This window comes from Vidua macroura, chromosome 1, assembly GCF_024509145.1.
Source record: "Vidua macroura isolate BioBank_ID:100142 chromosome 1, ASM2450914v1, whole genome shotgun sequence".
Classification (NCBI taxonomy): Eukaryota; Metazoa; Chordata; class Aves; order Passeriformes; family Viduidae; genus Vidua; species Vidua macroura.
Genome location: NC_071571.1, coordinates 45,489,326 through 45,513,717, shown reverse-complemented (window position 1 = coordinate 45,513,717; position 24,392 = coordinate 45,489,326). Strand labels below are relative to the sequence as shown.

The 24,392-nt window shown below is 40.3% G+C and overlaps 1 protein-coding gene across 2 annotated transcripts in view; it reads left to right on the top strand.

The window, feature by feature from the left end:
* Positions 1-24,392, top strand: part of KIAA1143 (KIAA1143 ortholog) — a 39,730-nt gene that overhangs the window by 4,310 nt on the left and 11,028 nt on the right. Inside the window, exon 3 of one of the 2 annotated variants that reach the window (XM_053984378.1) lies at positions 5,524-5,606. In XM_053984378.1, coding sequence (XP_053840353.1) covers positions 5,524-5,606 — 83 coding nt within the window. Of the gene's footprint in view, positions 1-5,523; positions 7,930-24,392 lie in introns of those variants that run through there. The other variant, XM_053984370.1, reaches the window with a different exon arrangement.

The following is a 24,392-nucleotide window of genomic DNA, read 5'->3' as shown; positions in this document are numbered from 1 at the left end:
CCCCTTCAGCCCTTCAGTAATAACTTGCATTTGGAGGAAAAAAATCCACCGAAGTAGGTAGCAGGAGTGTTGGGGACTGCTGCCCTGTGTTCTGCATTATTGTGTTACTATTCATTCATCTGCCTTTGCAGTTAATATGAGGTCTTGGTGTTCTTTTCCTTTTTATGGCTTATGGGAATAAACAGGTAAGCACTACTGTGTTCCTCTGCTATGGAGAGAACCCAGTGTGAAATTTCCAACAAAGGGAGGTGTGACTATGCTACAACTTGCTGAAAGGCTTTTTTGCATTTTGGGCCATTTTTGCACTGTAAGTCTGACCTCTAGAATTAAATTTTGATTTCTAGTCTGAGGCAGGTATTCAGACAGCTGTTTACTTCCAGTTTAATAAAGAGAGTTTTGAATAACATGGATTTTATTTTAATATTTTGGCTGCCAATTCTGAAAATGGGAAGTATAAAGAGAGTTTGCTGCTGCATGACTTAGTTGCATTTCATGTTGCTTTGGTTTTAATCCCAGAGTTGAAAGTAAAATTAATTTAATAGCTACTAGACCTTATTATATAGTCCCAAATCAGATTGTTAGTGAAATTACAGGAAGCTAAAAAGGTAATAGGAAAGTAAATTTCCCAACTGATAATCTTCCTTTCCAGCATGCATAAATGCTGTGGCACTTTGATAGATCATAAGAAATGTGGTACTAACTATCTGTTGTGGATACAAACCGTTTTTCAAAACTTGGGAAGTACTCAGTTTTGAGGTTCTGCCATCTTTTCTTTTATATTGTAGTGATTGTCTTCATTCGAAGGACCTTGTCTTTGGGTTTAGGATTGTGATATTACTCCAGAATTTTCCGTATCTCATTTACATACTTTCTCCTTTGTTTTCTTCTATAACCATTTTGACATGGCTACAGCTTTTGTTTGTTTTGGTTTTGTTTAATTTTAGACACCAGATGTTCCTATGACTTGAATTTTCTTTTATAAATGAGTAACATTTTTGCATTAATTTCGTAAAACCAGCTGATTAATGTCCTAGCTGCACTTAATTGCTTCCTAAGGCAGAGCAAATCCTAGCTTTTCTGTTGGGCTGTTGCAAGTAGAGTCACAGGGATCTTTTTTATTTAGGACCAAACCTTTTGTATATGAGAAAACACCTTTCTGTATTGAAATATTTTTCTCCATGGAGCAGAGACTCAGAGGCTTTTTAAAAAGAAGTAGTTTGTTTATTAGCAGTGATTTTGCTTAATGTTTTGTGCATAATTTTTAGAATTGTCACTGTTGGTTCAGAGACAAATGATCTTATGAGAAATTAAATTTACACAAAAGAAAATACGTGAATTACTGCAAGATAATTTATCTCAGCATTCATTACAGTCTATGAAATAGATTTTTTTTTTTTCCTACTGCTTTTCTATTTCATATGGCTTCATTGACACTCTGACATATGCAGATGACCAAATTTGGCAAAGGTAGCCTTTCTTATTCAAAGCCTTATAATATTTTTCTTGTTTCATTCTATATCCTGGATTCTGGGGGAGGACAGTAGAGAGAAGAGGCAATGAGAATACAGTCCTTGCTGTCTTGGCTATTGGAGTCCTTTCTGAATAAGCATAGACTGTTCTGATTTAAGCAGCTGATATATCAGATAAGTAAGGAAAACTTTCCCAAGTGTTCTCAGAAACTGACTATGGAGCAAGAATGCCCTTCTTATCTTCAAACCACCAGTGTGCTGAATTTCTGGAGTAAATGCTTCCCAAAGGCATGCATAGAGAATGGATGGCCAGAAAGCATTGGAAGGAGCATCTGAAATGGCTGACCTGAACTTCTAACCTTAGAAACCATTAAGAAATTTGCCAGGTTATTGTAATCTTTTTTCCTAACCTCCTATCTTTGAATAGACGTGTATGGGTGCCACTGTTCCTCCTGTTGCTCCTGACAGTTTAGTGGCGCTTGTGTTTCCTGTTGTTGCGTCATTGACGTACGTGGACAGAAACTGCTGAAAAGTGGTGCTGCTACGCAAATGATTACTAAATAAAAAAAACGTCTAAACTGAAAAGCAGTATTTCATTTTCAGGCTCTCATTTCTCTTTATTTTAATATATATCTTGAAATTAAAAGAAAAGAAGAAATTTCTGATTTTGTGGTTTCTTAAATTGATGTCACTTGTGAATAAAGTTTTCAGCTCAACATCTGACTGTGCTCATGTTGGTCAACCAGTGGTTTGTGATCCAGGTAAAAAGCAGCAATGACTAAGAACAGTGGGAGTTAGAACTGCTAGTGTAGTTTTTGACTTATTTTTGAGAAGTGGATTTTATTATTTCTCCTGTAGTGCTTTTATGTATTTTACTTTGTGTGTTTCAGTGTGCTTACCAGAAATCCCACTTTCCATAATTCATAATACTAACAGAGTCTTTTATTGGGACCCTGTTTTAAAAACTACCAACATTGAGAGTGTTTCTTTAGGTTTGTTTTTTTGGGGTTTTTTTTGGGTTTTTTTTTGGGTTTTTTTTTTTTGGTTTTTTTTTTTTTTTTTTTGTATTTTTTTTTTTATTGCTTAATACAAGTCAGTTTTTTGTAGGTCTTTGATGCAAACAAAAAAGATAGCTGACACATAAGAACCTGGTGAAATTACAAAGGATAAAGTGAAGTCATTTTACCAGCTAAAAAAGACAATCTTAACACATCAACACAAATTCCTCGAACTGCCTCATCAAATTTTTTCAAAAAGCGTAGTCTGTCCTCACTCTCTTCACATGTAGGCTAGGCCTACTGTGTTTCCTTATCTGCTTCATTCTTTGTCAAGCACTGCCAACACACACTGCTCTCTGAAGCTGGCCTGAGCTTCCTGCTGAAAGGAATGTCCTTGAGCATATAATGAAATTTTGATAGTATTTAACCAGGCCAAGAGCTAAAATAATTTCCTTTGATACAGAATGACCTGTGAATTATATTGTAGCCCTGGAGGCCAGAGCTGAGCTAGTTGCCATTTTGGTGGAGTTTTTGAGCTTTGCTGTTTGTGCCCTTAGCTTATTACATGTTTAAATTCATATTGCAAAGATACTTATCAGTTTCTCCATCTGGTTGGTAAAATGAAATTATTTTGTGCAGTTCACAATGTGGGTAGCAGGCCAGTTGTGAGTAAAATTAAAATATCTGTCCTCTGTTTTTCCACGGATTACAACTATGTAGCTGTTTATCTGTTTTCTTTTATGGATATGCTTTGAACTATATTTTTAGGGGTTAGGTTTTCAAATTTACCACTCTAAGAAAATGGAGTAATCCATTTGCTAAAGAGTAGCCAATGGAGGTTTGATTTTTTTGCTCCTCATGCTTATCCAGTAGCTGGTTGTGTCATTTCCACACCAGTATCGGTACTGTATACAGCACATAGTTGTGTCTGCAAATAAGGAAAGTTCTCTTTATAGATAGATTTTTTTTTTTTTTTCAGAATTTGGCTTAGATTGTGCCTCAGATCTTGTTTAAATTAAAAGATCTCTGTCTCCAAATAAACATTGCAGTTATGCAACAATTAGTAAGGGGAATCATTTGCTATTAAACTTCTTATCCCAAAAATGGAGGCCCAGCTTCTGAGAAAAAGGATGCGTAGTGTATTCTGATTCATTAGGTGTGATATGCTTTCAGGAATTCTATTTCCCTCCCAAAATTTACTGTAGGCACTTCCTAAACTTCTGTATCACATGTACAGCATCTGAACACTTAAGCTCTCTGTGCAGAGTTCACAATGGATCCATTGAGAACTATGCTTTTCATAACTACAGTTTATTATTGCTGCTAATTCCTTGTAACTGTAATGCTTTTCTAATGTGCCAAGAATGAAGTATTCTTCCCCAAACCTGGTTAATTATTTTCTGCATAGTAGTATTTTCTCATAAACTGGTGTAGAACCATAGAATCAAGGAAATGTTTGGTTGGGAAAAGACCTCTAGGATCCATGGAGCCCCATTTATTAATCTTGCACTGCTTTGATGCCACTAAACCGTGTCCCTAAGTGCCACGCGTTCTTTGAACACTGCAAGGGATGGTGTTTCCACTACTTGCCTGGACAACTTGTTCCAGTGCCTGACCACTCTCACAGTGAAGAAATTTTTCTTGGTATGCAATCTGAACTTTCCCATGTGGCCATTTCTTGTCCTATTGTTACGTGGGAGAAGAGACTGGTGCCTACCTCACTACAACCTCCTTTCAGGCAGTTGCAGAGAGAGATGAGGTCTCCCTGGAGCTGCTTTTCTCCAGGCTGGACAACCCCAGGTCCCTCAGGACTTGTGCTCCAGCTCATCACCATATGGACCTTTTGGAAGTATGCATTCCATAGAAGCCATTGACAGAATTGGTGCTTAGTTTTTCAAGCTAGGTTTCTTCTTTAAGAGGATTTCTGAAATTTAAGGTATTCTAAGTGAAATTTCCCGCTGAAGTTGATGTCTTCATTTGTATCACACAACCCTTAAGATACCAGATTTATTAGTTGTATTGTTTTGAGAATGCACTGAAGAGAATTTCAGCCAGTGCTGTGTAGATAACACTGAAATGTTAAGTCTTTTGCTGTAGTGCTGGTATACTGAGGATAGAATTTGTGCTAAAGAGAAAAGTTATTTATTGGTTTTAATTAAATAGCACATAATCTTGTCAAACACATTTCTGTTGAGTAATGAATTTCACAAAAGTATTTTAGGAAAAATATCTTGCACAGAACCTATGGCTCTTTAACATTCTGTCACATATACATAATAAAAATTGCAAGCTACTGCAGCATGAACCTTTGTGTCTGATTCACGACTTTACATTATACTTTATCTTCCAGAAATACTGCCCTGATGCTGTTATTTATGCAGTAACTTTCCCACTCTACCTAGGAACTTGCTGGGGAGGGGATTTGTCCTGTTTTCAAGATTCTTGCCTGCTCTTCTCCCCTGCATGCACTAGAGCAAAATTAGTCAGTTGGAATAGTTGGGTGATTTTGCAGATACAAAGAAACCCTGAAACTTTCATCCATTATGATAATAAAGGGGACATTTATTACCATGTGATCTTTTCAGCTGTCTCAGAAGGACAGAATATATTAGGGAAAAAAGGTTTTCTTGTATATGTGCCATTTTGTTATTTAAAGAGATAGCATAATTCTGAAATAAGTGCATTTGTTGTCATGAATTTTACAAATACTGAAGCAGAGTGAGAGGATCCTGTGACGTTTTCCTCTCCATTTTGGTAAGTGGATGTGAATGGAATGTGAGGGAAAAGGCTCTACTGCTCACAGTCTCTTCTGTTGGAGCTCTGGTTAGTGAAACCCCATTTCCAATAGGAACTGCAGGAGGATTGTCTTCAAGGGCTGGCTGACATGGGGCAGGTGTGTGTACGTGAAGGACATTCATTGACACAGAGTTTATGGCAAAAAAGTACATTTTCATGATTGTTGTATTCTCTCAGAGGTCTTACTGATTTTGGTTCAAGATCTGTATGTGTTTGTGAACATATGCAGATGAGTTCTGACTTTACTGTCTTTATTACAGATGATGAACCAGAACCTGCTGATGGAAAAATTATGTTCAGGAAACCAGCCAAGCGTTCATCAGAGAAGTGTTTGGACTTCAATGTAAGTTCAAGTAAGAAGATGAAAGAAGCAAATAAAACTAAGAGGGAAGCAAATACCTCTCAGAGTACAGCTAAGCAAGTAAAAAATAGCAGTCTTCTCTCATTTGATGATGAGGAAAATGATGATTAGGGGTTGTATTTTTTTATGCTTTACTTGCCCATCTAGAGACTAACCTTGAGGGCCTTCATAGGAATTGAAGCATGGTGTCCGAGTCTTCTCTTACTTTGTTATAGTCCAACTAGAGAAATATTGTATAAAATCAGCATGAGCTAAGTCTGTGCAGTTAGTTGCAACTGTATGTCATGTCTTAATTTTAAGAGAATTTAACTGTGTATGTAAAAGCTATTTGAGGTCACAAATGAGTAGCAAATTATACCTGTATATATTCAGCTCACAAATTTTCAATCAATTTTAAAATGCCCTCCATTACTAAAATGTATTTTGTCTATATTGAATAGCCTTAGTTGACAATTGTGTGGTTTTTACCTGTTATTATTGACATTCAAAAGAGAGACACTTCATTGCTATGAAACAGAGACTGAAGTTTTCTGTCTCACAGCTTAACAAAAGTTTGCACAACCTTTGCATTTGTGATTTACAAGATTAGCTCTTGCAGAGCCTTGCGATAAATTTGCTAAAGGCTAGAGGCTGCATTTGCAAAATTAATGTAGTCTTGATCCTGTCTTTGGTGAAAGCAGTCTAACAAACATCAAATTCATTTGAATTGGTTGTAATAGCAAGGTATAAAGATTTTGATTCTAGTTGATGGTATCAACTAATGCAAAAGAAGCCTAAACCATTGGAGATTGTGCACTTTGGTTTTGACACTGATGGACTCAGTCGTTTGATGGTGTTTTGGATTTTTTTTTTTAAGTATATTTGTTCCAGTTAACTACTTACATGTTCATAATTATTTGGGATCTCAGCTTGTTTAAAAACTGTATTTCATCTTTAAGCTGTGGAAAAGCATTAATTTAGTATTCTTCAAGTAGGGGGGAAGTTGTAAACTGGGAATTTAAGCCAAGAAACCCTATAGCTATGTGTGTCTTGGTTTAAGACAGTTTCTGGGGCAGACACTCTGAAATGAATTACTGCCCCTTTTAGTTTTAACTGCTTCCCTTTCACCGATAAGCAGAGTTGAAAGCAAGAACATACAAGTGAAAAAAGAAAAGTTTACTAAAAAATGAAACAGCAACAGGCAGGATAACAGTAATCATCACTAGATACAAAAGTACTGAATCCCATGGACTGCTTGGGAACAAAGAAAACAAGATGGCAGAGAAACCCCTCCCCAGAAATGTTAGCCTCCATAGAAGACCACGTGGTTCAGGGGACAAAGATAAGCCGGTGGAGAAGCCCCTTCTCCTAACCATGTGTTGGTTAGGGGAAAAAAATCACCACAGTGTCTGCAACTCTGTGATTATGAAAGTCCCTCTTCTCCAAACAACAACCAGCAAGGAACAAGGACAAAACAAAAAGAAACCTGGACTACAAAACCAGTCAAATGCTGCTGATCCGTTTGCTCCACATCACCAGACGGGGTCTCTCTCCCAGCAGCAGCAGCTCCATCAACAGCGGTGGCTGGAACTCATGGAGGGACTTGGCCTCCTCCTCAGCAGAAGATGACAGGCAGATGCCTGGGACAGGCCGGGCTCCACAGCCTCCCACTACAGCTGAGCGCTGCTGGGGGGCTGGATGACCGTATGGAGCTGGAGCTGTTCCATTTTTCCCACTGTGGTGCCATGGCTGGCCATTCCTGGGTGAATGAAAAAGGAAGGAAAAAAGGAAGGAAAAAAGGAAGGAAAAGAAGGTCCGCCCTGGTCCAGAGACCAAAACAAAGGGGAGCTTCTGCCTTGCACTGCCTCAGTTTCTCAGTAGCTAGCAGGAACAAAAGAGAGGCCTGTGTGAGTGTTGTCCTAATTTTAAAGGGATCCTGGCATCTTCTGCCTCCATGAACCTGGGACAAGACCCTCTGGTTCTGCTTCTGACCCCCAGATCTTAAAGGGGGAGTAAAAATGTCATCCAGATGGGGGTAGAATGACACTGAGAGCTGGTGGGATTTTGGAGAACAAGGTGGTAGGAATGTGACTTGTGACTTTGAAATCATTTGGATGTATGGTGTGTTCTGTAACCATATGAAACCAGTTCTGCTGTGGGACAGGACATTAGAAATTATTTGCCCTGTAAAGCTTCATCAAGGAGCAAATTTCAAGTTGCTGTGTGAAACAGCTGGTTTTAGTTTGTTCATCTGGTAGTAAACAATAAATTATGTTTTCTTTTAAGTGGTCCAAAGATATTTTAATAAAAATTTCAGTACATGAAATGGGATTTTTTTTGCCTTCTGATACTGGAGCCTCCTGTACCTGCCTGTCTCCCTACACACCAGCTTCTGGCAGCATAACATTAGATGCAAGTCTGCACACTGTTTTGCACTGTTTGTGGGAGTACATGTTACCCTGATTTTGAAAATGAATAGATCTGTTGTCCTTTCAGAAAATTGAAACCAGACCTATAAATGCATATTAAAGTCTTGTTGCACTGGTCTCGTATTAGAATTGTGAGAGAGGTGCTGTGTGGCAACCTGATTATTCCCATGAGGACATGCTATATTTGTAAATACATAATTTGTCTGTATTCTCTACATAAAAAAGAAGAAGAAATTTAAAGTACAGAACCAAAGGTTCCCAGGAATTAGTAATTCCATTTATTTTGTATACTTGTTTGAATCCACTAAAAATAATATGCCAACACATACATACACACCCATGAGTAATCTTGTAGCATTCCAGCATACAAAAGGAATATTTGGGCATATGTCAAAAATGGAGTAAATACTCTGACTTGCTGAGACTCATCTGAAAGAATGAATTAACCTTTGGCTGCTTACTTAAACTTTTCTGGTTCTGTTTTTCAGTACAGAAATATATTTGCATACATTTTTCTTGCACAACCTGGAAGCTCATAACTTGAGCTGTGAGGCATTTCAGGAGACATGGCTATCGAGATAAATGCTTGCCAAGGACCATAGGGCATTTGATTTTACCTTAAAATTAGAGAATCCCTCATAAATATGTAGTTGATCTGGCCTGTTCAAAATAAGATTGAGATCTTGTCTGGTTATGATTAGTAATTGCATTTAAACAAAAGTTACCATTTTTAGTGGAAGACTTGGGAAACTGAAGTCCAGTAAAAGGAGGGTTACCTTAAAGTACTGAGTGTGGTACTTTTGGTTAATCATGCTTCTTGCTGTACAACCTCATGACCGATGTCTGGAATGCAAATAAATGGATTTAATTTACTTGGAAATAATAAAAGGTATGTTGTTGTTTAGGCAACACAGCAGGGGAAGGAAAGGTGGATACGGAAACCCAGTTTCTTTTCTTTTCTTTATTCCGACTGACTTGAAGTGTTCTGACCAGGAGGAGACCTTTGTATTAATTGTATTTCACTCCCAGTTCACCCAACAATAACTAATTGAATAGGTTTATTAAGAGGTGTGAGTGATGCACAAAAGCATTTTAATCAGGTAGTCATGTGAAAATTCAGTGTTTTTACCATGACACACCAGACAAATCACACACACTATCAACTCCCATGAAACCTGTGGTTAAAGAGAACAATTACTTGTTCATTTAGGAAAGAAATGTGAAGCTCTTAAGCAATCACCTGTCCTAATGGGCCATGGGAAAATAATAATCACAACTTTCTTATAAAGGGGAAGCCAAAATATATACATGGAACATGAGGCTAAGAAACATGAGGAAAGGACAATTTCCCTGGGTTTTCTTTTGCTCTTGCTTGTCCCTGTTCCCTGTCCTTTTCCCCTCCTGTAGTGGAGAATGTATATGCCTTTATTTTCTCAGGGAGTTTGCTGAGTTAAATGTGAGAGCAGTGCGGGAGGAGCAAGGTGAAAGTAGCTGAGGCTTGTTACCCAATAGAGGAATCTTGGTCAGATGAGGCCTATTACCTCATATGGGAATCTTGTACTGTTTCTGTTAATAAAATACTTGAAATTTCCCAGTTCATTAAGACTAAAACATTTATTGATGGTATTAGCTGAGCAGTGAGGTGCAACAAATCTGGTGAACTGTAGTAGCATTGCAGCAGCAGATGCTTATAATGGAGGCTTTTTACACTGCAAAGGTGCTTGGATATCAATAGAGGTGAGATGCTCTGTCACCTTAATTTCTTTTGAAGAATCAGGATTTTTCTCTAAATGATAGGAATCAAGGTGAATCATCAAGAATGCTGCATTCTTGATAGAATAAACAAGAAAATGCACATGTGGGCAGGTGGCCAGGAGTTCATACCTTTGACTGTATTTCTGAAATAAAAGCAAATTTGTTGTACTGAAAAAGTTCATCTCATTGGCTTTAAGAGGAAGGGATGAGTCAGAATTACATTCTGATAGGTTTTTTTTTTTCCAGCACTTTTCCTAGAAATATCATTTGGAGGATCAAAGGCTGTGTTTTGCAGACACTGAACACAAGAAGCCTGTATTTAGAGGTTTTAATTACACATTTTTAAGTTTCATCACAGGACTTAATGTCCTTTTTTACAGTGCTTCAGTATCTAATCCTGTTAGGAAGCTGCAGATTTAAAATGAAGCAGGAAGCAGCAATGTCATCGTTTCAGCTGATTGTTTCCCTTATGCTGTAGTGTATTAACTAAGTAATGCTGCACTTGGCTGTGCAGAGCCAACTGCCTTCTCAAGGACATCAGGCTTGCCTGGAGATGAGTCATTACCTTTTGTGCAGCACACGAGGTATGATGTGCAGCCTCAGCAAGTGTTTGTCCATTGAGGTTGGTTAATAACCTATAGGCCTGTCCCGTGGCAAGATGCCATAAATCAATCCTTTGTTCATTCAGCAAGCAGAAAGGCTGGTTGCCTCTTCAGTATCATCCCTTTGTTACCATTCCTAGAGCAAGGTACTAATCTGCAAAGACATTTTTCATGTTGTAGACCTTCCCTTCTGCCGCACTTCCTTGAGAGCATTTCGCATGCAACAGTCACAAAGATAGCCATTAAAACCAGGGGAGACACACCATAGGTTATATGTGACTGCAGCCTCCTGTAGACTTCCTCAAGATATTGAGAACCTATAAAATCTCAGAGGCAGCCTCTGGGAAGTAACTTCCTCCTGGAGAAGATGAATGGGACCAGCCAGGAAAATGACACAAGATTGAATTTTACTGTTATTTACCTCACTGTTAGTATATTTTCTGTTGAAGGTAAAGCAACAGCTGGTAAAGCCGTTCTTTCCCTCTTATCAGAAGTGGCTTTGGTGCCATTCCAATCCATATGGCAAAGGATTCCTTTTCCTTGACTCTGGTGGCAGTCCTCAGTGCCATGCCTGATTAGTTAAGGCCGTGGGCAAGTGGGAGCTACCTTGTAAGAGGCAGAAGTTATTAGAGGAAGGTGTTAAGCCTCTGTAGGAAACGGTGATCACTGCACACTTTTAGTTTTGATATCATGAAAGAGTTGTTCCCTTAGGGACAGCACACTAACAACGAACTTTAAAAGGGCAGATTATAAAACTATGAGGAAAATGGTTAACAGCAGGCTGAAGGGCAAAGAGAAGTACTTAAAAACCATAGAGATCTGCCTGGAGGCTATTTAAGAACATTGTATTAGAGGCACAGATGGTTTGTATACCTCTGAGCAAAAACAGCCTATGAGGAAGGATGAAACTCACAGGGTTATGTGGGAGAAAAACGTGAGTATAGAAAGGTTGAAATGCATCCCTTAAAGATGACGACTGTCTGAATGACAGATGAGGGAATGTTACCAGGAGAGTGGAGGGAGCTGGAAAGTTAGTGTGAAGGAAAAGACTATAGCAGCTGCTGACTCTGGAGCCCCAGGATGAAACGCTGAAAAAAGTGAGTCTAATAAAGTCCAGACAACTCTGCCTCTGAATACTGGGCTACTCCACATGAGACTTAACCAGAAAAAGCAGCATACTGTTTATCTGAGTCAGCTAGTACAAGCCAAAATCTTATTAAAGCAGTCTACATTTTTAATATGTTACTGGGCCAAATTTAAGAGTAAAGGAGTGAATTCAATCACAGTTACTCTATGCTAGGACTTTATTTTGACCTTGTGTTATACAGTTCCAAAAATGCTTTCAATCTTTGCTGAAGAAGTTAAGAGATAAAAAAAAAAAAATTGAACAGTCCTAAAAACTGATTTTAGTAGAAGAAAAAACCCTACATGAAACCCTAGTAAATGAAAAAAACCCAACCTGTTCTCACACAGCTTTGGGCTGAGAGAGACTATCTGATAAGGATGAAGTGAGGTTTGCACAGCATTTTTATACTGCTGTGTAATTGGGCAGATGCAGAATTTTATTGTCATATATCAGAACAAGAACACACAGATTATAAATTAGGCAGGGAATATCTCAAGTATCACAAACATGATGAGGTGTGCAAAAAGAGTCCCTGTGAAATCAATGAAAGCTATTTTCTGGTTTAAAACCAAGGAAAGGCAGGGGAAGGTTAGAACAACTTATTTTTACAATAAAACCTTCATGCACACAGTCTCGCTGGAACTAGAGCCCTGGCATCTAGTCTGTTTTATTCTGCCCTGTTAAATTGAAACAAACAATTCAGCTGCCCGAGTCCCTTCTTTTCTCCTCTGACATGTCAACTATCTTGAGAGAAGAGATTAAACATTGTTCTGATGAGTGCTGCAGCAGCAGCAGCAGCTTTATAATTTAAGGGCTACATAAAATTTATGGAGCACTGAGAAGAGCTTAAATCAATTTTATGATTTTCATAAATTATTTCAGGCAGATGAACTTTGTGCAAAAAGCCAGTGATGTTTGAGCTGTTTATCCAATGGACAACAACATTGAAAATAGGGATTTTCAAAGGCACCTGTGGGAATTATGTATCTGAGTTTGATGGGAGTTAGAAGACTTGTTCCTTTGAGCTACTTAGTATTCCAATGTAAATTTTTAATCATTCCGAATTGCTTAAAATACTTGGTAAAAATCAGAGGAGGGTTAAATTTAGAGCAATTTTGAAATTTCATTTAAATGCTGCATATGCTTATAAACAGTGGATGGATAGCCTGTAATTCTACTTCAAGTGACAAACCAGTCTACAAGTAACACTTATAGAGTTAAACCTTTTCTTAAGGCAGTGTATTTATGGGTTGTTGTTTAGGCCCCATTCACTGAGGATCCTTGTTCTGTCTTCTTCACACTGTATTTGCAAATTACTCCAGCTGCTAAAGAGTAGGATCTGCCTGTACAGCAGAAAGAGAAACTGGCTGTTTTTTATAGCACATTTCAAGATTATATAACAGGACAAATATAATTCCATACATTACAAAATTAATTGAGACTGAACTTCCCTTCTGGACAAGTAACTAAAGAGCTGATAGGATGCAATTCCCATTTTGTCCTAATTTTGGGTGTTACTGGGTGTGATTGAAAGAGCTTTCCTCTCCCTGGACATTATGGTCATCAGGATACAGGTAGGTTGGAGACCTCTCATCTAATTGGGACCCCTCTGAGCTATAATTTTCATGTATAATTTTCTGTATTTTAAGCTGCTCCACCTCCTCTAAACTGACATAATTGTGCTTCAGATTATTTCACACTGAATATACTAAACATGGTAGCAATAGAAAGAACCACTGCTGAATTCCTCTAAATTGGATGGGCAACTTGGAATAAATTATTTACTGATATTACTGCATTGCTTTCAGTGAAATGACAGTGATAGATACTGAGCTCCTTACTAAACCTGAACAAGGTAGTCTGAGGTGAGAGGGTTTAAATTCAAAGTAGTTAAGTGTGGGACACTCTAGGATCTTGCCACTGAATTTCTACAGCCAACATTATACATAAATAATGGGAGCTTCTTACTCAGTGGTCATTATTCTGCAGGAGGGCATTTATGACTGCTGTGAATTAAACACTCAACACAGTCCATGGTGTGAGGAAAGCTAATGCAATTTCAGCTCTAAAAATTAATGTGTCATGGAGAAGAAATGAGAAATAATCTTACCCAATTATTCTCTGCTTCAGACCTTAGCTGGAGTGATGTGTCTACTTTTGTGCACTATACTTCAAAAAAGAAAGTCCAATTGGAAATTCCAATAGAAAGTAGTGGTATTGATCAGGAGTCTAGAAAATGTGAACTGTAAGACTGAAAGAAGTGGGTAGTACAACTAGAGAAAGGAGATGCAGGGAAAGGAATAGGAATGTGATACCAGTGTTCAGACATATGAAGCTTGCTGCAAAGAGGGAAGTTGCAAATTGTTCTCTGTGTCCTCTGGGAATACAAAAAGAATGAAAGGATTTAAATTGTAGCCAAGGAGATTTAAGGAAGACATTAGGACAGGCCTTCCATCTGTAACAGTAGTGAAATATTGAAACAGATTGCCTGGGGAGGTTGTGGGATCTTCATTGCCAGACATTTTTAAGAAAAGGTTAGACAAACTTCTGTCAGGAATGATTTGGGTATAATTGATCCTGCCTTAGGGCAGAGGGCCGGACTAGATGACCTTGCAAGGTCCCTTCCAGCTCTGCTTTCGATGGTTCTGTTATTAGAAAGGCTGATGTCATATTCTTAGGACCTCACCATTCCTTTCAAAAGCAAAAAAATGCTATAGTGATGGCAAGAGTCAGATTTAAACTGACAGTATCTGGGAAAAGGTATCAGCTAAAGGTTGATATCCCACCTTTAATTACTAACACTTGAATATATGAAATGCAGATGGACTTGTTCAACAGCTAAATACTTGTGGGTTACACTACTGTGAGATTTTGTGACCAGACTATGATCTTTTTAATGGCATGAGAATTTGTTTCAAATGTATTATATATTATATTATATTATATTATATTATATTATATTATATTACATTTAATATTATATATTGCAACTTCCTTTTTGTCACTTGAGTAAGTAGCAGGCAGTGCTATTCAGCATGTTACATGTTTCAGGTGGGTCACTCTCATTCCACATGCCATGACACATTTGGCCAGTTCCTATGTACTCACTCACTCACTCACTCTGAAGCTCATTCCTCTGATCCAATTTATCATGACGCTGATGCTCAGCTTCATTATGTGGCTGTGTTTAAATAAACTAATGGCACTGATAATGTGCTTGCTATCCTTCTTTCCATCCTCAGACAGTGGATATCCCTCCTACTACTTTCTGCTCACATGTTCTTTTATTCCTGTTGATAAATTTAATTTTCATCTCTTTTGCTGCTTTCCCTTCAAGATGTGCTTGCATTACAAAGTGCAGTTCAGCAGTTTAGCAGTTGGATTACATCCAGATATTACCAAATGCCACATCTTTTAATATCAGGCAGAGCAGCTTGAATTTTCTTCCTTGGAGTGCTGTAAAAGACACACTGACATGTTTTCTGTGCAAATGCCAAAAAGAAAAAAAAACTTAACAAAAGATGGAGGGGTGTGAAGCAAGCTGAAAAGTCTGCATTCCCAGGATTTTCTATTTTCCCTGATTTCTGGATTTAGTTCATGACCCAGCTGCTGATCTCTGTAACTATGGAACCATGCCAGTTTCTAGCAGCCAAGAATTTGTTGCTGTCACGTTTGTGACTGCTAGTACCTTCGTGTTCAGCTAAATAACCATATGTGTTTTTATCCTCAAAGGCCATGCCTGGCCATTGATGATCACAGTATTGCCAAGCCCTTGTATTCTAAAAAATTCATTGTCAAACCATGAAGTAGTATGTATACATGTGTAGATATAGATATAGATAGATATAGATATAGATATGTATGTATTTATATACTATATATTTGAGTTTGAATTTGGCCTTTCAGCATTCATGACCTTCGAGTTTTTCTCTACAGCTGCATGGAGAATAAAAACTGAAGTAAAAATAAAACCAAAACCAGAATAAAGCTGGGGTTTTTGCACACTCACAAAATGCTTCCAGAAGCTGAGACATGAAAAAAATTCAGCTTATACCATGAAATCTGGTATTGCTATAACTGGATATTTGGCCATTAAATTGTTTTACTGCATCCTTCAGGGAGAAAGATGCTATCAGTTGTTTTTCATAATGGTGAAATGCTTGTCAGGATGCTTTAAGACCCTTTATTCTATGTATCTTTGCCAATTCCTTGTTAGACATTCATATGCATTGTAGCTGTGGGTACTGCATGTGGTTTGCCCTAGAGGACTTCTCTCAATTGTCCTGGGCTTTGGATCAGAGTCCAGAGTAACTCTTGCTGTGTTTGTTCATCTCTTTTGCTCAAGATTTGTCCTTCATATGTTTTGGAGGTAGATGGATAAACAACACAGATACTCTGGTGCATCCAGGTCACATGGCTATGTTCCCTGTCCCTACTGTGCATTCTGTGTGTGTATTCCCCAGCTTCTGCAGTGGTTGTATATGGGGGGGGCGGGTAAAGTGCACCTCCAGGTCACTGCTCCAGATCCCATGTGCCCCCAGAGTTTCAACCTGAGGTGCACTGGCTTGGCAAAGGCTTTTGTCTGAGGGCAGATTATCCCCACATAACTTGCTTCCACTTTGTGCTTTGCATTGCTCAACACACTCCTTTTCTCTTCCCTGGGGGTACTGTCTGTGGCAGTACCCTTTCTTGACCCTGAAATGCAGTTTCATTCATTTTCCCCACTAGATAATACTGAACTTGAAAGGAAGGTAAATCTTGTTACTTAGACACAGCAACTGTGATAGTATCCTGCTCCTATCAGAGGTTTCCTGTGCAACAGTGCTTCTTAATGTCTTATTTTTCCATATTGGCACTTTCTGGTGGCAATGTATTTGAATTGCGAGTGCCCCAATGTATTTTTTCATGTACCTCTTGGGCTATTTGCTCTTTAGTTCTTCTTACCTCCAACAGCCCCAGCACAGAGGCTAACACATCATCCAGCAAATCTGCCTTGCAAGGAGTGAAGGGGGCTGTTCACTGCACCTCCTGAGCAGCAGCAGTGTGAGTGAGCATTTGCAATGTGAGACTGCTTCTCAAACTCACTGGTCTAAGGTGTTTACATCCCATTGTACCTGTGCAAACCTCCTGTGTTGCCCTCTTTTCCCTCAGCTTTAGGTTGGCACAGACAGAGGCCAATAATGCCTGTGAGTTGTACTCTATGAATTTCCCCAGCTCCTCTGCACCTCTAGGGAGTTCAGAGTCCACAATGGCTGCAACACCAGCTGAATTTAGGGTTTGAGTGAGTCAGAGACTTTTATGTGTGGATGCAAGTTTTTTTAAGGCACCTTTCAGTGCTTAAGAGCCTATGCAGGTTCTAATAAATAAATGCTTTTGTCTCAGGTGTTGACTTTAGTGCAGTCATTCAGTACCACATGCACAAATACATACCCATGAATCTTGTTGAACTGTGAGGTTTAGAAAGCCATTTTCTTAGTCTTGCATCACAAATTTGCATGGCACCTACCCTAGTGGAGGCCTAATCTGAGCCACAGACTCTGGGGTGCTACTTTAGTACAAAAATATAATAATAATTTGTAAATGAATCAGGGAGATTTTAAAATCAATTTTCTTCAGCAAACAGTGATTATCGAAATGGTTGCAGTTATCACTGAGGACTGAATGTATAAAGTGCTTCAAGATAGAGAATTGGATTCTCTAAACATATAATTCTTTTATCAATAATTCTTATGAGCAGTCTTCTTTCTACCTTTTGCCAAAACTCTCCCATCTATTATCTACTGAGCTCATTTGCCTCCTGGATAGCTGTGGATTTGTTGGTATACAAATTAATTTTGTTATTGACTAGAATGAACATTTGGAGGATAAGAATGCCATTGCTATTCACACCTAAAGGTAATCAATACTGGTACAGAGGAATAAATATTTTCTAACCAACTAAGCATCCTCTCTAGTCTTACTTTGTTCTTCCAAACCCCACTGGTCTGTATCCTGTGAACAAAGCAGTGAGGGGCAATAGCATTTACATCTTGTTACCAGAGGAGGATTGAGAGAGAAACTTGTCTCCTGGTCTTGGCTCTTCCCATACTCCAGCTCATCAGTCACTCACTCATAAACAGGTTCTACTGTTTGACTGCAGCCTGTCTCCTCTTTGACTGCAATGGTGATGATTATTTGTCTGTCATCAATTTATTACCTCCAACACAGAAGAAAGAAAAATGTTCTTGAAGAGCCTTGATGTCTCCTTGGGAATGGTAGAAAGTAGCCTGCAACTACAGTGTCTAAGAGAGAGCATGTGATGGGATATTACAGTGATGTGGTGTTACTTGCTTCAGCCTGGGGTCTGTTCTGAGGAACAGGTATTATTAGCATGTAAAAAGCAAAGGAAAGGGGAAAGAACAGCAAAAAGTGGTGGAGTCTGCCCTGTTCCTGGCCTATTCCACTGGCCAGTTCCAGATGCTCATGACCAGTCGTTGGTGCCATTTGGGGTTTTTCAGGTTTTCCTTGCCCAGAGACACCCAGGAGATTTGCTCTCGCTTGTAGCCAGATTCTGCCTTCATTTAAGCCTGAAATGACTCAGCGGCGAGCAGAGCGTCAGGATTTCGCAAACCCTTCCCAAGGGTTCGCCAAGGCTGTGCCCCGCCAAGCGAGGCAGGAGGCCGCGCAGCCCGGCTTCCGCACAGCCGGGCCGGGCCAGGCCGGGCGCTCCCTCCCGGCGCTGCCTCCGGCCGGCAGCAGATGGCGGCCGCGCCTCAGGCTCGGCAGCGGGGCCGGGCCGGTCCCGCGGGGTTGTGGCGGCTCCGGGTGCGCTCGGCGGCGCTGCCCGCCCGCGGTACCGCGCCCGCCGCACTGCCCGGGCCTGTCCTGGGCCGCACTGCCCTGCCCTGCCCTGCCCTGCCAGCGCACGGCGCCGGGCTGGGGTTGACAGGATTTTTCTGCTTGGGTTTCTCTATTTCCCCGTCTTCCCTTTTTCTCCTTCCCTCCGTCTCCTACATATCTAGGGTAACACCTGCTGCTCGGATTTGTGTTTGATTTGGGATGAGTGAGGAGCAAAGTGCTGCAGGGTGCAGGTTAGAGCCGTGCTTTCCTCTGGTGAAAAAGCGGTGTTCTTCGGTTCACAAAATCACAGCAGCACAGAACATTCTGAGTCGGAAGGATCATCGGGTCCGACTCCTGGCCCCACACAGGACACCCTGAGAATCACACCATGTGCCCAAGAGCATTGTCCAAACGTTTCCTGAACTCTGCCTGGTTTGGTGCTGTGACCACTTCCCTGGGGAGTCTGTTCCAGCCCCCAACCACCATCTGAGTGAAGAACCTTTTTCTAATATCCAATCTAAACCTCTCCTGACAAATTCAGGTCATTCCCTCAGGTCTCGTCCCAAGTCGTCAGCAGTGGCTGCTTGTTGAGGGCTGCATTGTGGGGGCACCTGCTGCGCTCCCAGTTCCCACTGTTCTACCTTTGTTGGCTCTTGCTGTGCATGGTGCCACCATGGGTTGATGCCACTAGGAGCTGGAGCCCAGGGTGTCAGGGCCTCAAGGCTGGCGAGCCCCAGGGTGAGGATGAGGATGGGGATGAGGCCCACCAGAGCTTGCACACTGCTCTGGCCACTGAGCACCACGACCCAGAATTATTGACCTAACTGATGGGTAAGGCAAAGTCAGGCCCCTCATGTTGGTTAGGGATGGGTGGGATATTAACTGCAAAGAGTGTGGCGGATTGTCTATGGAGCACCCAGTAAAAGGACCAAAAATGGAGCTTAGCGAGACATTTAAAATTCAATGAAGAAAAGCCATAGTAGAAAAGAGACTCCTTTCTGATGTAGGGTAACGGTTATGGGCTGTATCTTGCAATTATTGTACACACAGCTGGAAACTTAGTTAAGTGAAAGGTCTCCATTGGCTTCAGCAGGAGCCCCCGTAACAGCCTCATGGGTGTGAGGGAGCCATAGCAGAATTCTGTGTGCTACTGTTGAAACTTGAGTATCATCAATATCTGAATCTTGCAAGTTCTCTTTGATTTGGCTGGCTCTCTTTTCCGTGCCTTGACCTGTTATCTGTACACATTATTTATCACTTATCTCCTGGCACAGATGTGCCCAGAATTTTATTAAGCAGAACAAACTGTAGTTGAATATTTAGGCTGAAATGCAATTGGTAATGCAAAAGCAGTGGCCCTAGCAAGGTGTGGTTTCTAATATGCTATAAAGTGTGGAAGATTTCAGGTCAATTAATCAATATTTGTGGAATTGCAGAGTAAAATTTCCAACTACTGGATGTTTGATACCTGGATATTTAATCATTAGACCATATATACTTACTGAGCCTGGATGCATAGGTGCTGTCTTAAAAAGGCAGTATGTGCTGGAGACATAAAGTCCTCCTAGAGACATAAAGTCATGCTGGAGACGTAAAATCATTCTGGAGGTGATAAGATTTTCTGATGGCTCTGAATCTGACCTCTTATGGGAATAGGATCCATGCACATCCATTCATCATCAGGTGATGAAACTTGCACATGATATGGATCAGCTCATTTAAATGAATCTGCCATTTGGTGGCTGCCTGACTACTCACAGCTTCTCTTGAGTGCCAGTCCAGTCCTTTTTGAAATGAGAGCAGTAAGATAGCTGTCCTTAGCAAAACATGATGAAACCTGCCAATGAGCATTTTCACATGCTGTTGTCTCTGTTTTGCAATTGTAGTTTTAAATAGAAGCAGACAGACACTGAGATTTTGAGCCGAACATTTAGGAATGTAGACGTAGGTGGAAAGCCAGTCCTATGTCCACAAGGTCCACCTTTCCTTCTTAAAATATCAATCCCATAACCTTGAATGCTTTTTGGAGATATCTGTAGACTTAACTGAATGAAAGCAAGGGATGAATAAGCCATTTTGTTTCTCAAGCAAATAAATACATCTGTATTATTAAACATGGATGTCTGAAGTTAAGCATCAAAAATATTTTCTTGGTACCTCAGCATCTGTTCTCTGTAATCTCATTAGTTTTTTAGGTGCTAGCTTTTTAGCTTTCTGTGGCAAAGACCAGTCCTTTCTCCATGACAACATCCAATTGCTTCAGCAGAGCACTTTCTTTAAGCACCATGTCTCTTGAGCAATTTGAGGCATTGGGCACAGCTTTCCCAGCCCAACAGTTGGCTGCTACAGTCCTGCTGGTGGCATCTCACTCAGACAACATTGAGATACATACCAAAGAGCAGGGAGAGAGGAGGAAGAAACATGATCTTTTCTCTAGACACCTTTATTCTGTTCCACTTTTATTTCCCTGCCGCTGGGAAGCATGATTTCTGTACAGACCGTCTGTCTTCATCTGTGAGTGAGGGAGACAGTAGTAAGTCAGACACTAAGACAGCAGAGCCATCACTGCTCCTCACAGCTCACAAGGAATTGGACCTATGGGAACAGCTGTGCTTTTGCCACTGAACCACTGCAGGCCAGGGATGATGCCACAGCCAACGACATGAGATCTCACCGAGATCTCACTTAAAGTTGGAATTTTACCAATCTGCTTTCTCTGCCAAGGTGACTGCTTCTCCTTGGGTGACTGCTCACCTTGCATATTCCTCTGATTGGCTCTCTTTATACTCCCAGTGATGAAAAGATACTCCTAAGTGCATATTATTGCAAATAAATGGGCATAAATATCTATTAAGAATTACAGAAAGTAATGATCCTGATAATTAAATTGGCAACCCCATTTGCTATGCAGCTGACCAGGGTTAGCTTCACTTTACTTTAGCAGCTGTGTCTACACTGTCTTGAGGTGAAACTTAAGTTCTTCTTTGCCTGTCTGGCAGGCAGTGATCCTGTAAAGTGTAACTCTTTGAAGGCAGGCCTCTTTACATGGCTAAGCATGTCCAACATGCTCCAGGGCCCCTCTGTACACACAGGGAGCTGGGCCCCAAACTGTCTGTGGGGACAGCAGAGCTCCCAGTAACTAAAACCACTCCAGAAATTGCTCTTTCAGAGAGCTCCAGATGAAACCAGAGAGGCTGTTTACTTCATGTGAAACAGAGGTTTAAAAGCTCAGGCATTCTTTCTAATCTAGAGCAAGGGGGGCTCTGTTGGTTGTATCGTGGGTATATTGCTCTATTTCAGGAAGTCTGAGTGTGGGGCAGTTGTTCCCCCTCCCAGTGGGGGACCACAAACAGGTGGCAGAGTTTTATGACCATCTGGGCCTTCTCAGGTTGCTAAATGGGTGGGGGAATCCCTTCTAGATCCTGCCCAGCTGAGAAGGGGATTCCAGGGGGTTCCTACTGCGGAAAAGGCTGACAACGCAGCTCTGCTCTAATTGCAGCATCAGAAGGGGGCAATACTAGAGATGCAGATGATGGAGGGTGTTTACTACTCCCCACCACCCCGTTTTCTCCAGGAAGCCCTTTCTGTTCTTTGCACCCAGTTTTAGCAGCTCAGGAATACTGAAATATCAAGAGCTCTTGGTGCTTAAACCAAAAATGAAGCAAAAAAAAGAATGAGAGAAGGTTGATCCAGTTTCTTGTATAACAATCTCCACCCTTCAAACTCTGGGATAAATGCTGGCAGAATGAGACCCTTCAGTGAAACACCCACTTTGAATTTCAAGCCCAAACTTCTACCACCATATGCAAAGACTTTGTCATCACACAGATCCTTGTCATCACATCTGTTTGATCAAAGCGTTCCTGGACAGAAAGTGGGGGTTGTGACTGCCAAGCAGAAAAAAAAAAAAAAAAAAAAAAAAAAAAAAAAAAAAAAAAAAAGTAGCTGTGTGCCTTATCCAAGACTGTCATTGCTCTTATGGCTGCACTCACAAAAGCTGCTGCCTTTGCCTGCAGAGCCAGTGTTTAACACCTTTGTTTACTAGAGCTGCAGATAACCGAAACTCCAGTTCTCTGCAGGAGGTGCTACAGAAAAGCAAGAGTCTCTCCTAGCTTATTCAGAGTCCCAGGGTTTCTGAAGAATGTGCAGGAAGGCCTATCTAGGAATTCATATTCCCACTATCCCTTGCCTATTTTTCAAAACTTATTTAATGGAGTTTTTAAATCTGGGTAGTCTTTTCCACATCCCTTCTCCTCCACACTATGGCAGTTCACTTCTGGACTATAGGCATTTGTACCAACCAAACATATCAGCAGATTTAAAAAAAATGAAACAGGTACTTTACATGTAATTAATTTAGTGATTTGCTCAGTTGCTGATTCATGTGCATAACCTCAATTACCATTAATGAGAGTTATGTAGGCATGTCAAGGGCAGAATAGACCCCTAATAATCTAACATGGAATATTATTACATTACTGCTGTAATTATATCCTGCACACACATCATTTCTACTTTGCTCCATGTTCTTCAAATGTGGTGGCTACTCATCTATTATGCTGCATATTTAATGCTGAGGTTACACTAAGCATTATCTTTTCCTCTTCATTGTTCTGCTGCCTGTCCACGAGAGATACATGGAGGTGAATAAGTAACCTTCCAGTTGGTGTTTTTGCAAAGCTACAAGTTTTGGATTGTTTGAAGGTGATCCTGGAAGCCAGAAACGATCATAAAACAACAAACCTCAGCAGAACAGCATGTCATCTCTCCTTCAGCATTTTATTTTTATTTATTTTTAATTGGAATCTGAGCAAGCATTGCTGAGACACCTTTAGCCTCATGGTCAAAGAAAGTCACATGTACATGAATCATACCTCTGAAGGAGGTATTGAAACAATTCTGCTCTTCCAGAGTATTTTTTGTCTTTGTTAAATAATTTTTGTTTTGGGACAGAGAAGGAAGAGGTCCTATCCTGGTGCACCAATTGGATGCTACTGGAAACTAGAGAAATTGAGAAAACTGAATGTTATCTAATTGGTGTAAATAGCAATTTTCAGGCAATAAAGCTTAACACAGCTGGCTCAGCCTGCTCTATCTCTTGCTTTGTCTGGTGAAGTTGTTGTATATGGACAACTGCTTTTGGGTTTTGGCTATGGGACATATTCTTCCTCTGTGTTTTTGCCTCTGCTCTCTGAACTGTCACATACAATTCAGTATCTTTGTCTTGAGGCTCCCTCCTGCACTTTTGCAGAAGATAAGGCCTAATACATTTCTGAGTATGTGGGCTACTGCTCAAACCTGCATATTTGCAGTAGCATAGTATATCCCTGCAACTAATCATCGGCTCCCTGTGGCCATCTTGCCGTGACAATCGTGCCCAGTGCCTTGGATATTATACTGCTGTGGAATCAGAGGTACACACAGTGTGCCTGCACCTTTACAGGATCACACAGCTAAGCCAAGTAGTTCAGATTAGCTTGGCAATTAAGGGATAGTGAGAAGCAGGGAATCCTTAATGCTGACTGACAACATGGCACTAGTCGATGGGAAGGGAAAAGAAGCACTTGCAAAAACTTGAAGATTGTGAAACAGCCAAGCCCCTGAGTTAATGCTTTCTCTATACATTCACCATCAGGCAGGTGGCATGTTCTGGGCTGAAGGTAAATACTGATACCAACATCTAGCAATCTCTTACTGAGGAATTTGATTTTACTACTTCTGTTTGTGTAGTGTCTAATGTTAGTTAAAGTGTTTGCTAAAAGAGAGCTCTGTTTCCAAGGTAACAGCTACCTAACTTTATTAGTAAAACTGTACTAATTCAAACAGGGATCTGAACAAACAGATTCATGTTAATTTCAAGCTCCATTAAAAACACGAGGAAAAAAAATCAATGTTCACCAAATGGAAAAAGAAAAGAAATCAATAAAGAAATTTTATTTTCAGCCTTTTGAGTGGCTTTTTGTAAACAATAGAGGTTAAAAAAGCGAAACTACTTGAGAGCAATACACAGCATCCTTGTTAGCTGTACTGTAAACAGGAGAACAAAAAGATTCAGTGA